General features: G+C 43.0%; 1 protein-coding gene across 2 annotated transcripts in view; it reads right to left on the minus strand.

Annotated features, from left to right (window-relative positions):
• exoc4 (exocyst complex component 4) overlaps window positions 1-16,329 on the minus strand; it is a 113,105-nt gene that overhangs the window by 27,546 nt on the left and 69,230 nt on the right. For both annotated transcript variants that reach the window (XM_083999114.1, XM_083999113.1), the window contains exons 12-13: window positions 12,188-12,290; window positions 11,039-11,155 (exon numbers count right to left, since the gene is read on the minus strand). In XM_083999114.1, coding sequence (XP_083855240.1) covers window positions 11,039-11,155; window positions 12,188-12,290 — 220 coding nt within the window. The remainder of the gene's footprint in view (window positions 1-11,038; window positions 11,156-12,187; window positions 12,291-16,329) is intronic.

The raw sequence follows: 16,329 nt of genomic DNA on the forward strand, positions 1-16,329 counted from the left end.
TGTTAAATGAGATTACAACTCAGTACGTTCCAGTTTGCCTGCTCCTAGCACTTAACCAATCTCTCCTCCATCTCCAATAATAGTGATAACTTGCTATTAGTCTGGCAATAGCCCTGCTGCACCCACTCGGAAACTACGAAAGCAGCGCTGGGTCTGTTAAAGATACACAGAGAATATTAAACATATGATTTCCATTCATCATTTGTAGATGATCACTATTCAGCTCACTGTTCTGCCTTGGTAAACTTCAGTCCCATTGTTTAGGAGTGAAATGGAAAAATTAAGCAAGCTTGATCAAGCAAGCAAGATTGATAAATCAGGAGTAGAAAGTGTTGCTTGCTGCCACTTGAAATAAGACAGAAAATATAGACAATCTACTCCTGAGTCAATACCTTGTTTACTCCAATGCATGGATAAGAGATAATATAGGGACTCAGGTGCGATATCAATAAATACATCTAGACTTCTAGAAAGGTGGATTCAATATGTACAAGTCTCTGTGCTGTGCGGATAAGTATTATCCCATTAGTTTATCATTAATAATACATTTCTTCAAAATAATTCCATTATATTCAAGGCCGGTAGCCAGCTGCCAAAGTGGCTGCAGTGACTGTAGGGGGCAGTAGTGACTGTAATTGATCTTCAAAAAAAGATGGAGACCCCTGATGTGATAGAATGATATTAATATTAATAGCTCTTTCTGTGTTGCAGTTTCCCTCTAACTCACTCTGTCTCAAGCAGGCAAGCATGCACACACACACACGCACACATACATATACACATACACACATGCCCACACACACAAAAACAGCAGCCACTCCACTGAGGGGAGTAATGATCCGTAGCAGTGCCCATGCCCATGGAGTGCTAACCAAGGCCCTGTCTCTGCCAAGGGAGCACCCTTTACTGTCCATGCCTGACTCCCTGTCAGCTTGCCAGTGTATCAGGAAGAAATATACACAGCCTGCAGGAGGGCTGGCTGCTGCAGCTCGGGCAGCAGCTACCTCCACTTCCTGGTGTGGGCTGGTGCTACTGTAAACAGCTTTATATAACACAGTAAAAAAAAAATGACACTGCTGCCAATTTCTGTTACCGTGACTACAGTGATAATGCAGTGATAATAATATGCTACTTTTGTGATCCCTGAAGGGAAATTCTTTTCATTTTTTTTTTATTTTCCTGGCCTCCTCCTGGGGGGTCAGGTTGTGGAGTCAGCAGCGTTGAGGCTGCGAGGGATTCAGTGGGTGGCTCAGGGAAACTTCAGCAGAGTGCATGGCTGACTTTCTCAGACAGAAAGTCCATATCAATGGAGTGCATTAGGCTACAGTATTTATGACCCATTTGACTTAGCAAAAATTAGATTATTGAGATAAATCAAACTGGACTGATTTAGTACATTCGCAGCAACAATGCTTTTGAAGAAATTGAAATGCTGCAACAGAAAAAACTCTTAGGATACATTAAGAGAAAACACACTGCTGTATTTACAAAGTAAACACACTTAAAAGACAAGTGGGGAATTGAGAAAGAGCTGGTAGCTCGCTCCTATTCTATTTTATTAGGTGGTAATGAATCAACACAAAAGTGCAACAGCTTGTATTCCCATTATTGCCTGGATGTGCTAAATACTGTAGCTGTATTAGCACTTTGCAGTATTTGCAAAGCAGTTAATGTAGTAGGAGCTGGATTTTTTTTTCCACATTAGAGAATGAAATGCTTTATTTAAAACGTGTGCAAATTTGAGTAATCTGCATTTATAGTACACAGAATTCAAGAAAACCATGTAAAAAATATATGGATAAAGTGAAAATTAAAGAACGGCAAGATGTTGAGATTCAGAGACAATAACAACGAGCTGTTGCCAAAAAGTTGATGTGTACTCAGAATCATAACAGCGTCCTCCCTGCTCTTGTTGTGCCCACTTTGAGGACACAGAGCTCGATAGGCAGCCAAGTCAGTGAATGGAGAAGAGTAAACAATGGATGCCCGATCCATTACTCCTGCTCTAACAAATGCTCTCGCACTCGGCTCCCTTGTCTAATTCTGCTCATTTAACACAGCCATTTGTCTTAGGCAGCAGAAATCATTAAAAAGTAATCAAGGGACAGATTGAGAAAGGGAGGGCTGAGAGAGCAAGTGAGTGAGAACGGTGGGGAGAGCGTGTTCTGCTACATCTCCTCTATCTTACTTGAGAGTTACATAGGACACAACATGCACTGTGGGGGCTTTTCTATCTATGTCTATCTTACTCTCTCTTCCTCTCTTTCTAATGTTTCAAGCTTAAAGGTCAACACGCTGTGCTATCATGTGAAAAACACCCATATTTCTCTTGCAATTCTGCTCCCTAGTATAGTACTGTATAACCCCTGAAACTGTGTTTGGTTGCATTTTGCCTCCATTTCTTTATATCATTATCACAACTACGTAAAAGCATAGTCGTCGAGGAAATTACACTTGGATCTCTGAAATGGATCGTAGAATTTGCTGGGGTAAACTGCAGTCGTTAAGAGAGGAATGAAGGCTACGGCCATAGTGGTTTAATGATGGCAACAAGGCAGAGTTAGCACTCAGACTGGCGCCTCAGCAGAAATAGCTGTTAATGCACGGTCATCACTACAGAAACCACCCTGAGCCAGCGCTAAAAGAAGTTTCTTCCTTTGGTCGAGTGAGTAAAAAGCAAAACACGGAGGATGACGTTAATACAGTAGAAGAGTGCATGGATGTAATCACTGAAATCCTGAATTGTCTTGAAATGAGAACTATTCTGAGAGAGGAAGATAAAAAGAGGTGTATTGTATTTATGCTGACCTACTATATACATGTGATGTACATGCTGTGTGAATGGGAAATGGCTCATGGATTTCCCCATTAAAATAGTGGGAGACCCCTCATGGCTGTGGTGGGGGGTCAGAGTGTTTAACCCCGTGGCTCCTGTCATTTCACTCACACCCCGACCCCGAACCGCTGACTCGTGTAATGCCTCCGCCGTGCCATTCACATGTGTGATCAAGGGGTTGCCAAAATAATACACACTCAGCAGTGTGTATGCGCAGCTGCACGCCCACGCACATCAACGAGAACACATGCAACGATAACCTCTGTCTCCCCCTCTTTCCCCACACACACACACACACACACACACACACACACACACACACACACACACACACACACACACACACACACACACACACACACACACACACACACACACACACACACACACACACACACACACACACACACACACACACACACACACACACACACACACACACACACACACACACACACACACACACACACACACTCAGAGAGAGAGAGAGAGAGGCCGTCCCTCTCCTGGGTACAGGGGAGCTGGGCGTGAGTGGGACATTGTCTTGACAGATCATTCATCAACGTCAGCGCAGAGCCACACTTGGAAGACTCCCCTGACACTCACCGGATGGCCCTCATGCTTGTGCCAACTCAACCAGAACACATGCTTCTTCATATGTGTGCGCATGAGAGTGGGTTTGTATTAAAGTTTGTTTAAGCTCTGACAACTACAGCAGTGTGCGTTTATCTTCTCGTGTCACCAAAAAAAAAGAAAAAAAAAAGGGACCACACACAGTAAAGGCCCCCCTGCTCCTCATGGGAATTCATTCAATAAGATCAGGGCTACAATCTAAAATTTAGATTCATCTCAAAAATACCACTTCCTTATTTTGTTTTTAATTGGCTGAATGTGCAGCTCTCAAGGACTGAACTTCCTATAATTCATCTGCATGCTTATTTACCTTCTCACATGTGCACACAGAAGCACACTCACACAACTCAGCTTTCCCTATATGAGCTGGAAGTCACCAATCAAGAGCTGTCACCTCTAATCAAGTACAAGTAATCATCCCTCTGATGGACTGCCGTGTATATTACAGCTTTATGCATTTGCATAACAAGCTAATCATTTATGCGTGTTTTGGGGTAAAATCTCAGGTAGGTAAATTGAATCCCACACAGTGTCAGTGTCGTGATCATTTAATAATTCATTCTCTGCTGAACGTGAGTTGATGAAAGTGAGAAGTGAGATAATGAAAAGCAAATAATGATGTACATGTGGACTTAGCTGCGCTGCACAGAGGATTACATAAGTAACATGTTACTATGGGATAAGAACAAGTAGCTTCAGGGTGGAGCAAACTGATCTAATAAAAGAACATATCCTCTACTTGATCACTTCATTAATACAGTGTTTTTAAATGTTCTCACTGGAGCTACATCACATGTCCATATAGACCGATTAATCAAATTCACTATTTACTTCCCTATGATCAGAAATCCATTTTACTGCTCATCCCATAATCCTCCTCTACACTTGACACCATAACGCTCTCTTCTGCTGGATCTGAGTAGGATATATTTCATAAAATGTCACTGACAAATTACCAATTATGAATTATTATGTTATTAAAGTACTGGGTTAGACCCTAAGTGTTGTGTATATGTGTGTGTGTGTGCGTGTGAGTAAAAGTTCGGATGAGAGAGTGAAAGAGAAATTATAATGCAGTTTAATGCATTCTGTGGGGGGTGTATGTTCCTCTCTGTGCCCCATTAGGCCCATCTGGAGCCATTGTATTGGCGTACTCGCACACGCGCGCAGGCACATGCACACGCACGGCGATATACATGCGTGCGAAACAATGCGCGCACTCGCAGCAACACAAAAGCCCTGCTATTTGCAAATTCAGAGCATTAACTTGCTTCTAGAAAAATTCAAGCTGTAACTTTTATCAGGCGCCCACAGCCAAAACCTTCCTTCCTTCAAACCAACGGGCATGTTTGCGGTGGAGCTGACATTTCAACTTCTCTCTCGCTCTAACTCACTCACTCCAAAGGCAAAGATTATGTCTTGTTACACACAGAGACTCTGTCAGTGGCAGCGCTGCATGGTGTGAACCTGTACTACCTTAAGCTGCAGCTGCTCAGGCTGTTTTCCTCACTCATGTAGATGCTCCCTCTGTCACTACACACAGAGACAGGCAAACTGACACATGTGAATGTGTGTACGACGTGTGTGTATACATACATATATATATATATTTATATATTACATTGATAGAAGTATATAAACAAGTATAAACAAAGTACAGCTGTGTCACATTGGTGAGAAAGGAGCATCTCCACAGTGGAGGCAGGTTGGAGGCTCAGGGCAGCTGGGCGCGAGCCTCAGGAGTACATGTGTTTGGTGTGAGATAACCAGACGAAGGTGGGTGGTGGGGATTGTTACACCTCGAGCAATGAGGAGGGAGGCAGCACAGAAATAAGGTTTTGAGGTGAGCGAGACTAAAAAAAAAAAACAGTCATAGAATTTCTAAGGATTTAAGTTGATGTAGTAGAAAAATAAAGAAAAAAAACAAAACAAAACACACTTCTTCTTCCAGCACCGGAGTGAATGGCTGACAAAACAACAAGTTATTAGATACATAAAGATGCTAAATATAATGTGAGAAGATTATTATTCTAATGCCAGATTTGCTCTTGTAAACCCCCTGCAGATGGAAATATAGGCTACTGCATGTTTGAAACTACACAAATCCACTGGTCAATGATCCAAATAAAACTAAGTGCTTGGGTGCTTTTCATTTGCAAGTGTATAAATGCGAGCTATAATGATAATAATTAATCAAATATAATAAGACATTTAAGGCAGTGGAGGATTGGTGACTGCAACACACTTGAGAAAAGGGCATGAGGGCGGAACAACCAAGAGAGACAAGTCAAGGAAACTCTTATTCTTTTCATGCTTTGACCCGTTGTTGACCTTTTCAGTGCTTTAAAGTGAATCTGACCAGTCTGAGATACTGCACCGTCATTTCAGCTTAAGTAAGAGCATAAAATCAAATAACCTCTGGAAACCATCGTGTTGTCTTTGTGATTACAACTTGGTAGTGGAGGCGAAAGGAGATTGGAGGAACTCATTTCAAGTGCAGCCAAAACTGCTGCGAGTAAGAGCGGTACACTGAGGTGCCTCCTTCCTTGATAATTCTTAACAGCTGTAAAATTGTCAATGAGATGCTTAGGCGCAATCCATTTCATGACAGATAATGCGGTAGAGGGCTCCGGAAAACATTTGGAGTAAATGAGAAAGCATTTAGATTATTTCTTTTACTGTGAAAGGGCCTATTTTGGCAGAATTAAAATGGGCTCTGTGCGGTTTCTTTCTGGCTTTTGGTATTGTTTCTGGTAATGTTAGTGGCGTGCGTCTCTCTTTCTGAGGGGAAGTGTGTATATATATGTGTGCGTGTGTGTAAACAAACTGCCCTAATATCCTCTTTCCTCCCCCCCCCTCGCACTTGTGTCCCAATCACAGGGGCACGGCTGAGGCAGCTAACAGGTGTATTGTGTTGTGATTGCTGTGTCTGTTGATGGGAGCTGGGAGTCGAGAGTGTCCTCAATAAAGACAAGCTGCCCCCCCCCTAAGCACGCTGTAATCCACTGTGTGATGGTAGGGGGGAGTTTGTGGTGGAGGGTGGGGAGCCAATCAACAGGAAGCGATCAGCAACCCCCCACCCACACACCCACACACAAACACAAACAAACATTGCCTACACATCATCACAAATAAAAAGGTCAGTGTCATTACAGTTACTGGAGGTGGATGTGTGTGTGTGTGTGTGTGTGTGAGTGAGACGCCCTCCTCTCTCACAAAGCTACATGTGAATATGGAATTAAAAGGTCAACATCATTAGCAGGCCATTGGCAGCTGAAGGGATCCGCAATACGGCGAGCATTGTGGCGGCTGACAGTGAGTGAAGGAAATCAGTCTTTATCAGGCTCCGGGACAAGTTCAAATAGGTGCACGTATGAATAACAAGTGCAAGGGACACTTACCGCACAAACACACACACAAAAGGACTAGTTAGCGCCTATTGTTTGAAGACACCGTGGACAAAGCTGAATGATACTTAGCTGAAAAGAGAGGGCCTATGTGAAATGTAATTATGTCTCTGGCGTGGTTCTTGGCTGATGAAGTAAACAAGCCCAACACAAACACTTCATCCGCACTCCGACTCTCTCTCTCAGAGGATGACTAAACCGCAGGTGATTGGACGGCGCTGTCTTCAGGCCAGAGAAATGCGGTCACCCATTTGTCCCTTTGTCTCGCCGCGTCCGTGCGCCACCGCGTGTGCATAATGCGTGTATGTTAGTGTGTCACAAAGTGAGCGTGTAAAGGGGACATGAGGGGGGTTCTACCAAGATTAATGGAGCCAATCTCCAGAGCTATCCAGCGGAGTGACCATACCCTCCCTATCCTGCTTTCTCCCTCCGTCCTCCACCTCTCTCTCCCCCTCTACCTCCCTTTTCCCTCGATCTAACTCTAATTAAATGAATCAATCAGTGGCAACGCCGAAGCTGGACAGATAGCATCGCACCGCCAGGGCTAACAGCGTGTATGTTTGTGTTTTGGTACGCCGTTGGACTCTAGCCCGCCAAGAAAAAAGGGGAAAAGAAAAGCAAGAATGGGAGCGAGAACAACAATGGCCACAAGAGATGAAAGGTGGAGAACAACAAAGGCATCAATCGAGCGAGGAAGAAAGCCAGATATCAAATAAGAAAAACTAGGGAGAAACATTAAGACGTCTTCGATTCGTGCCTTCCTCTTCTCTTTAACACCACGGCTCCTCCAGAGACTTATCAGCTCAGCCTATGCTATCACACAGACACATGGATGGACGTTAACCTTTCCCACTGAACTATATACTGTCCCAGTCAGGCCTTATCTCCTGCTCCTAGTGGACAATATATAGCCAGTGTCAGACTCATAATCATATCATTATTATGTAATATATGTACATGAAATATATAACTGCAGTATCTGACACTGCTGGTGCCTGGTGATAGGAAAATCATTGCCTGTATCAATATTAGTTATTAACCTAAGCCCAGACTGCATGTGTATTGCTTATTATGGGCTGTTTAAGCAAACCTAAGGCGTGATATTCACCTTGACTCCTGCACATTGTCCCCACAAAGTCATTTGGTCTATTTCTACTGGTGAGATATCATGGACAGAGGGTCAAATAATTCATACAACATATATGTATTTAATAACATTGGTCCACTTTAAAAGTTAATGCTATGGAAACACATTCATAAATATTCTGTCTCCACTTCAGAATAAATGGACCAGGGGGTAACTCGATGAAATATCACATAGCTGAAGGTCAGTAAATAATAGAAATATTATGTTGATATAGATATGTAAATACTTTTATAAACAGATAGAGCCATGCTTCACTGTTGTGTACATGAGCCTTGAAAGAGTGGAACTGTGCACTGGCATATGCATGCGTGTGCTATTACATTTCTATTTGGCTCCGAACTCCTCAGCTCCATCCCAGAACAGAGCAAACTGCACATGCTAAACGCTAATGTCTTCCTCCAGTTCGAACTATTGCGCACATTAACGTGTGCTCCAGTGGTTGCAGAGAGCAGATGAGTCTATAAAATGTGCTCCCCTATGGTTTCCCGTATGGGGCTGCAGCCAAGGTGTATGAGAGAGGGTGTTTAATGTGGTGTAGCAATATTGAGCTCTCTCCCTCCTGTCAGCCACGATGGTTCTGATGCCAGCGGTGTGTGTCTCTCTCTGATAACACCTGGCACAGAAAGTATTGTAGCACTTCAAGGGGAGCACATGCGTGTGCATGGACATGTTTGCGCTTGAATCTGTGGATAGATATGTAGACACACATGCACACACACAAGCACATCTGCTCCATTATTAGAAAGACTAGGAACCATTATATAGCACTGCCACTATAATCTTTAATTATCCATTGCAGTCACAGCGTTGGATAGATTCACCACCTGGCTGCCGAGACGCTCCTGACATAAAGCACTTTGTGCGAACCCGGTTCAAAAACCTACTTTAGTTTATGCTCCCTGGATAAAAAGGTGTCAAGCCCCTTTATCAAAAGCTCTCATGACAACTAAGTGAATAAAACTACACACCGAGGAAGAGAGCGGTCTGTCAGAACAGTAACACTGTTGGGTGAAGGCCATCAAAGAAAACAGTGGGAAGGCTCTCAAATTGGGAACCGAAAGTACGACCACACACACAGGTGGCAAAAGAGACACACATAACTACAAATACACACATTAAAAAAAAAGCAGCACAAATGCCATCATGACCCTTGAATATGAATGGCAGGAGAAGAAGACGGCAAGGCTCTTTTATTTAGCCCAATTAAAAAAAAGGCAAAAAGCCCAAACAAAAGGAGTGTTTTATTGCACTCCCCACTATCAGCAGAAAAGCTCATTAGCCACAGCAGCATAATTAGCAAGATGCTGCATTCCTCGTTAAGGAGGGGCCTGAGCTGTAAACAAACCCTGCTGAACTCCGAACGCCCACGGTCTCTCTCTCTGTAATGAACTGCCACCGCTGTTCCCTCCCTGTGAGAGAACCAGGCGCACAGACAGGAAGGCTCTGACAGAAACAAACACACCGCAAAACACACACAAAAAGAAAACCACCACGCACACACACTGTGACTAACACATATCTATGGTCTGCTACAATGCAACCAAACTACTTATCTGTGGCATTGTTTTGTATGATCAAAAACATATATACATGTTGTGCAGTGTACATCTGTAGCCTACTACATTGTAGACTCGGGGGGTTGCACTCTATCAAAGATCAGGAATATCTGACAGCTGAGACATACAAGAATCTTGCCAATAGCCTGGATCTTGACTTTGGCACTGTTGTAATCCTCAACCTGCCATGAGCTTGTTTTGAACACGACAGGCTGCCAAAATCAGTGAGATGAGCCTGTGGTTAAATGTGGCTCAGTCAATGAGGCAGGCCATATCAGTTCATTTTTGTTTCTAGCTCGTAGTTACATCTAGCGGTTTTCATTTACGCCGTTCTTTGAATAAAAAATAAAAAAAATGTAATTTCGAGCAGCACAGATGAAATTTTATTCAATTCCTTTCAGCATACTTTTCAAAACATCAGCACACACACAAACGCCAAAAAACCTGCGTTTTTCAAAACACCACTACAGATAAGGCACGAAATATGTTTCATCTGTGATCTTAGTTAACTGATCGTTTTCAAGGGATGAATGATGAACGTAGAAAAACGTACTTGCACATCACAGACACACAACTTGCAGCAATTGGGAAGACATCCCTACCGACACACACAAGCACCTGTATTCATCGATTGCCAGAGTTTGTTGTCATATGTGGCTTGAGAGTGAACTTCTCTGGGTAGATCAGCAATCACAGACTTACCATCAATACAAAATGGCCCTGAGAGAGAGAGAATGGTGGATACTTGTGTGTGTGTGTGTGTGTGTGTGTGTGTGTGTGTGTGTGTGTGTGTGTGTGTGTGTGTGTGTGTGTGTGTGTGTGTGTGTGTGTGTGTGTGTGTGTGTGCGGTTACAAATATAACCACCAGTTAGTAACAGCTACAAACTCAAGCACTATTTCAGCCACAATTATGATCCTGTGGAATAGGTGGCAGTATGGGAATAATGATCCGAAAGAGAAACAGAGAAGGTGAGAGTGTGTGTGTGAATGTGGGAGTTTAAGAGTGTGTGTGTGTGTGTGTGTGTGTGTGTGTGTGTGTGTGTGTGTGTGTGTGTGTGTGTGTGTGTGTGTGTGTGTGTGTGTGCCTGCCCCTGAACCAACAGAGATCACAGCAAACTGCAAGGTGAGTGTACTCCAGAGAGCCGTCCTCCACTGAACAGGGGCAGAAAGGGGAAACGCTGAGAAACAAACAGGTCGTGTGGCTGTGTGTACGCCTCTCTAGCTGCTCGTACGTGGACATGCTACACACACTCTCCGCATGCATGGACGCTGCGTCGTCGTTAACACCTGCACGTTAAACAGCCGTTCCCTAAACCAGGCCGGTGATTCAACTCTGTGGTCACTTCTGAGGGCCATAGTTTGTGTGCCCTGCTTTATATTGGACAGGTGTTCATTAAAATTCATTCCCTGCATGCAGGTATATATAATTTGTGTTTTGAATATTTTGTGTATTCCTCACCTGCAGCAGGGGTCTCTGGACACCCACAACCTTCATGGTATCAGCGCTGGCGAGGATCTTCAAGGGATCTGCTGCCTTACTCACTGCCTCAATTTCCTTGTTGATCTCTGTTCGCACCTAATGGGTTAGAGAAAAAATAAAGTTTGCATTCAATGGGTAAGAGACGGCGGGACCACACGCACCACTCTGTTTGTCCACTGGGACTCAAGCGACAGTAATCCAGCCTTCTCTGAAAAAACAACTCATTTGTTTATCGTCTGTATTCTTTTTTTCTTTTTACCCATTTTCTGTGTATTTGTCTTAGTTTGGATTTGACACTTCCTGTAGGTGAAAATATTCCCATCAGTCACTGTAATGCAAAACAGTTCCTTGTATTTCATGTTAAAAAAAAAAAAAAAACATTGCTTGGTTCCAGATGGCTGCCTGGGTAGAACAAGCTGCTTAAACAACTTTAAGTAAAAAGTTTGCATTAACACTTGAGGGTCAAACATTGGCAGAATCACAATTATATTTCTACCAAGGCTTTATATTTATTTGAAAAACTGTTAAAAACCAAACAAGACACAAAAAGAAACTGCTCTTACAGTACAGGGTTTTATTTTATAAAGAAATGCACCAGCAGAGAGGAAGATATCTGTCTTCTGGCCATTCAGGATGGCCGCATGGGGGGGTTACTTGGAAATTAAAGTGTAGTGGGTATTCTATTAAGGTAATATTGAGAAGATTAAATAATACAATGGTCTCCAGCACTATTATCACTGTGTTATTCAGTTCTATCAGTTTGGAGAAACCCCGAGGGGCTACAAAAGAACATTCAGGTCAATTGATTTTCACAAAAAGGAGCTCGACAATTGCGTCAGCGATTTTTTTTTTCTCCATATCTAATATTGTACAAAAGGGTTCTGGCGATTAAGTAACAAGAAGCGACTGTAATATTCAATAACACACAAGATATTTTTTTAACATTAAACGAGATCCAGTTTGTTATTTCCAGTTACCATTGTCCCATGGCTGAGGCTTTTTAATATGGGAATTTTTACTCTCTGGCAAATCTCCCATGGTCTACGACTGCAATGCTTTAATTGCTGGTACCTCACCCTGTCAGACACATAGATACAGTAGATATATAGATATATAGATTTAACTAACCTGGTTGAGAAAGAGGTCGTTGATGTAGTAGGTGAGGAAAGCTCGGAGCTGGCACTGCTTGGCCTGGCCTGGCCCCATGTTCATCTCTATTTCCTGAATGAACCTGCATGGGCACAACAGTCAAGACAAACACACATTAGGACGGCGAGGACGCACAACACCAGCTGTGAGTGGAGGCTAATTCACTACTAATGTATTTGAATGTTATCACAGGAGCAATGAGACACAGGCCTGTGACCAGCGACATGGCAACTTTTGCATCAATGGGTCCAGCGTGGCCAGGAAGTGTAAGATCTGCTGTGGGAAGTCATTTAGGAAAGCTTAGCGTGTCTCTCATGGTGCCTTTGAGCAGATGAAAGTACCCCAGTGGAGCTGCTCACTGCCATTAGTGCAGGCTTTAGTTATACTAGTCAACTCTTGGACCTGAGTGTGTCCAGCAGTAGTCAATGACGTGTAGAGCAAAACTCGTCTGTAAAGAAAAGTCATACAATTCCATACAGCGGAATAACTGCAGCGTTAATGATAGAAAATGATCCGAGCCCACTGTATGCATGCTCTGTGAATTCTCCCAGGAAGCTGGCGTCTGGTTGGTCAGATAGGGTCAGACAGTTATGTATGGGTTGGTGGAGGCACATGCACACCTCGTTTGTCAGAGAATCATTGGTCACTGGCCTTGTCTCACACACACCGCTGGGCAAACCATGCAACAGCGAGTGCCTCCTCAAGCGCTCAGCACATATAAATGCACAAATAAATCAAACTCCTCACAAAAGAATTCTTTGACCTAAAGGACCCGTAATATATATATGACCTAAACTTATAGAAGAGAGAGACAGACAGAGAGAGTACAAAGGAAAGGGAATAAAGAAAAATGCTTTAGGTGGGAAAATTGTGGAAAAACCGAGGACAGGAACTGAGAGTAATACAAGAGTGAAGCTACAAAGATGACTGGAGATGGAAATCTAATTGGACATGGCCATCTGTAAAAAGCAGGAGAAAGACTCCATTGCTTGGAAACGGTGTTTGTGCTTGAGTAATGTGAAGTGGAAGTTAGAACCAGGACACTGCAGCACTGCAGAGAACCAGGGACACAGTCTATGCAGGAACTATAGATCAGTGGAGGTGGATGATTGATTAAGTTCAGCTTGCACGTGCACACACACACACACACACAAAGACACGTTCAGACAAACACAAGGAGCACAAGCTGTGCAATCGCACTACTCAGCATTTGTACCCAATTAGTCTGCAAGACCAGAGACAGACGTGTGTGCTTTTGCCTCAGCTTGTGTGTGTGTGTGTGTGTGTGTGTGTGTGTGTGTGTGTGTGTGTGTGTGTGTGTGCGTGTGTGTGTGTGTGTGTGTGTGTGTGTGGATACGTGCATCCTTGTGTCAGAATGGGCAAGAGAGACAGAGTGAGCGAGGAACCTAAACCTTTTCTAAATCCTTCATTGATTCCCACTGAAACGCTACGACAATAGAAAGTTAAGTAGGAGAAACTCTTCTGTGGCCTCATTAAAACCCTCAAGCTTGCAAAACAATGGGGGGGCAGATATACAGCTCGTCTGTATGAATATGTAGAAAGTACAACTTAAACAACCCTTCTTTACCAAAAAAAAAAAACACAAAAAAAAACAATTTCTGCTGACAACTTCATTTCCAGAAATCGATCTTCGGACAAAACTTGCCAGTTTAAACGTGTGCCGTGTTGTTCTGAGATCCATCTCACGCTGTCATTATTGTCATTGTTTCAATACAAGTGTCAGGATGATGGATCTTCAAGTTAGTGTGTGAGCACAGATGGATTTTTGTAGGCAGGGGTGATAACGTTTGAGTAATGTAGCAGGGACGAGGCAGTAAAACGGCTTTGTCTATCCAGACGGCCATCTGGAGCCGAGCCGCAGGCCCCTTCATGGGGATATTGAGCCCGTGGGTGTTGCAAGGAGGTTTAGCCAAGGTAACTGGGCTAAAAGCACTGCTGGGGCTCACCATGCCGAGAAAGCCCCAAGAGCACATGTCAGCGAATTTACATTTTAAGGGGCGCAAGTTTAGTGACAACAAACATTAACCAGAATGTTCTGTGAGAGGATTCAGAGAAATCATTTGGAATATAGAGAGACGGGGCTAGTTAAAATGCAAATGGATAAATAACACGGGCGCAAAGCACGGCGGAGCTTAAAGATTTCCAAACGGATTTTGAAAGAAAATCTCCCCCAGCTCATTATCATTACGACCACATCTTCCCAAATGTCTGCCCCGCTGACGGCATGACATACTGTATGGAGAATAACAGCTTCTGGTGACGATGATGGCGTTGATAACAAATGACACCCAACAAGTTAACTCGCACAAACACCCCGAGCGCAGACAACATATTGAAAAGCCATCAACTTGTCTCAAATCCAAATGAATCACAAACCAGCGAAAACTCAAGAAAGAGCAGAATCTTAACAGGCTGCGCCGTTACAAGGCCATTTGCAGAAAAAATTGTACTCTTGAGCAAAACCTCCCACACAAATACACGGTGAGTCGGCCTGACCTCTCGCCCGAGAATGACAGCTAGCCTCGTTTCATCTCTCAAGGCTACAACTGAGCTTGACTTTACACTGGTCTAAATTGACATTCTCACCAGTTACCATGAGCTCCTGCACGATACATCACAAAAAGGACCTGCCTCCATAGCTTCTCAGCTTGTCTGACTGGAGTTCTTTTTTATATTAGTGATAGAAAAAGGGTTTTTTTTATTCATACAAGTCTGAAGTATTGTATGTTAAATAGTTATAGGATATTTCATACATGATTAAAAGAAATGTAACACCTTTTTTATCAGAGCACGTACGTAACATCCTTCAAGACCTATTATTCTTAATGGAACACATGTCCCTGTAAAGTTGTATGGTAAAGGCCGACGCTTTACAGGCATACCATATTACATAACAGGCAATTTAATGCCAGACGAATCCATAAATGACACTGCTTCCTTAAATACTCATTTATGTGAAAGGCCATTATCCATTCAGACCCACTCAAAAAAAACCCCACAAGAATTCAGTAATGGCGTCCCCTTCATCTTATGAGGCTGTGATAATTGGACCCGATGTGATGTTAACAATGTCGGTTTCGTTTTCCAGGTGACAACAGAACACGCCAGTCAAGCATATGGCAGCTGTACACAGCGGAGGTGTCAGCCAAGTCGCAGAGGAGACGCTGTGCAACCGCTACAGAGGCACAGCGGCGAACAGCACAGTGTGGACTCGGCCCTGCGTGTGAAATCTTACTGGCCTTAAATAATCTGCTTATCTACCCTTTCGCACGCTATTTCCAACTGGCCTTGAAAATAACCTGGCAGACATTAACACACGGCAAAGGTTGTGGTGGCTGGCATCGATTACAAGTCGCGGATTGAATTAAATCATTAAAAAGGACAACAAGATCAAGCTAAGTGATTTGCTGATTGTAAAAATGATTGCCACCGATCATGGGAACAATGAATACATAAATAATGTGCTAACAATCAAACCGTTCACTCAGTGGGACTAAAGCAGCACAGATGCTTAACAATATGGAGTTTTAGTGTAGGCCCTCCAGCTAAAGGACGAATCTGTCCAACAGGTTACTCTACTGCCATAACACACTAACATGCAGTATACATAGATATGTATATCTGCATGTATCATGGGTTAATGTTGTGACTGAGCTGTGCTTTTTTTCTTTTCTTTTTTGGACCGAGTCGAGTCATGAAGCTGTGGGAAATAATTGAAACTGCAAATTGAGTCTCAAATCAAATTACTAATGATTCATAATGAACTTCTAAACTTTTAAAACAAGCCACAGGTATAAACCAATTAGCCACAGTAATAAAAAGTTACCTATTAATGTTGTGGCTGATTGGTGTATATCATATTGCATTAACCAAATTAGTAATACAATATATGTGTGGAGGAGACAAGGATGGCAGCAGCAGCAGCCCTGTTGCATGTGGAAACTACCCATAATCAAAAGCAGTAAAGGATCTGTTGTCCATCAGAGCTGAACTGGAACATGAAGAAAACCGACTCCTCTTTCCAATGAACTCACAATGTAAATGACAAATAACATTCAGTCCCTTTTTACTGTTAATTCACTTTAGTCATATTGTAAATA

This window comes from Trachurus trachurus (genome assembly GCF_905171665.1).
Source record: "Trachurus trachurus genome assembly, chromosome: 23".
NCBI lineage: Eukaryota > Metazoa > Chordata > Actinopteri > Carangiformes > Carangidae > Trachurus > Trachurus trachurus.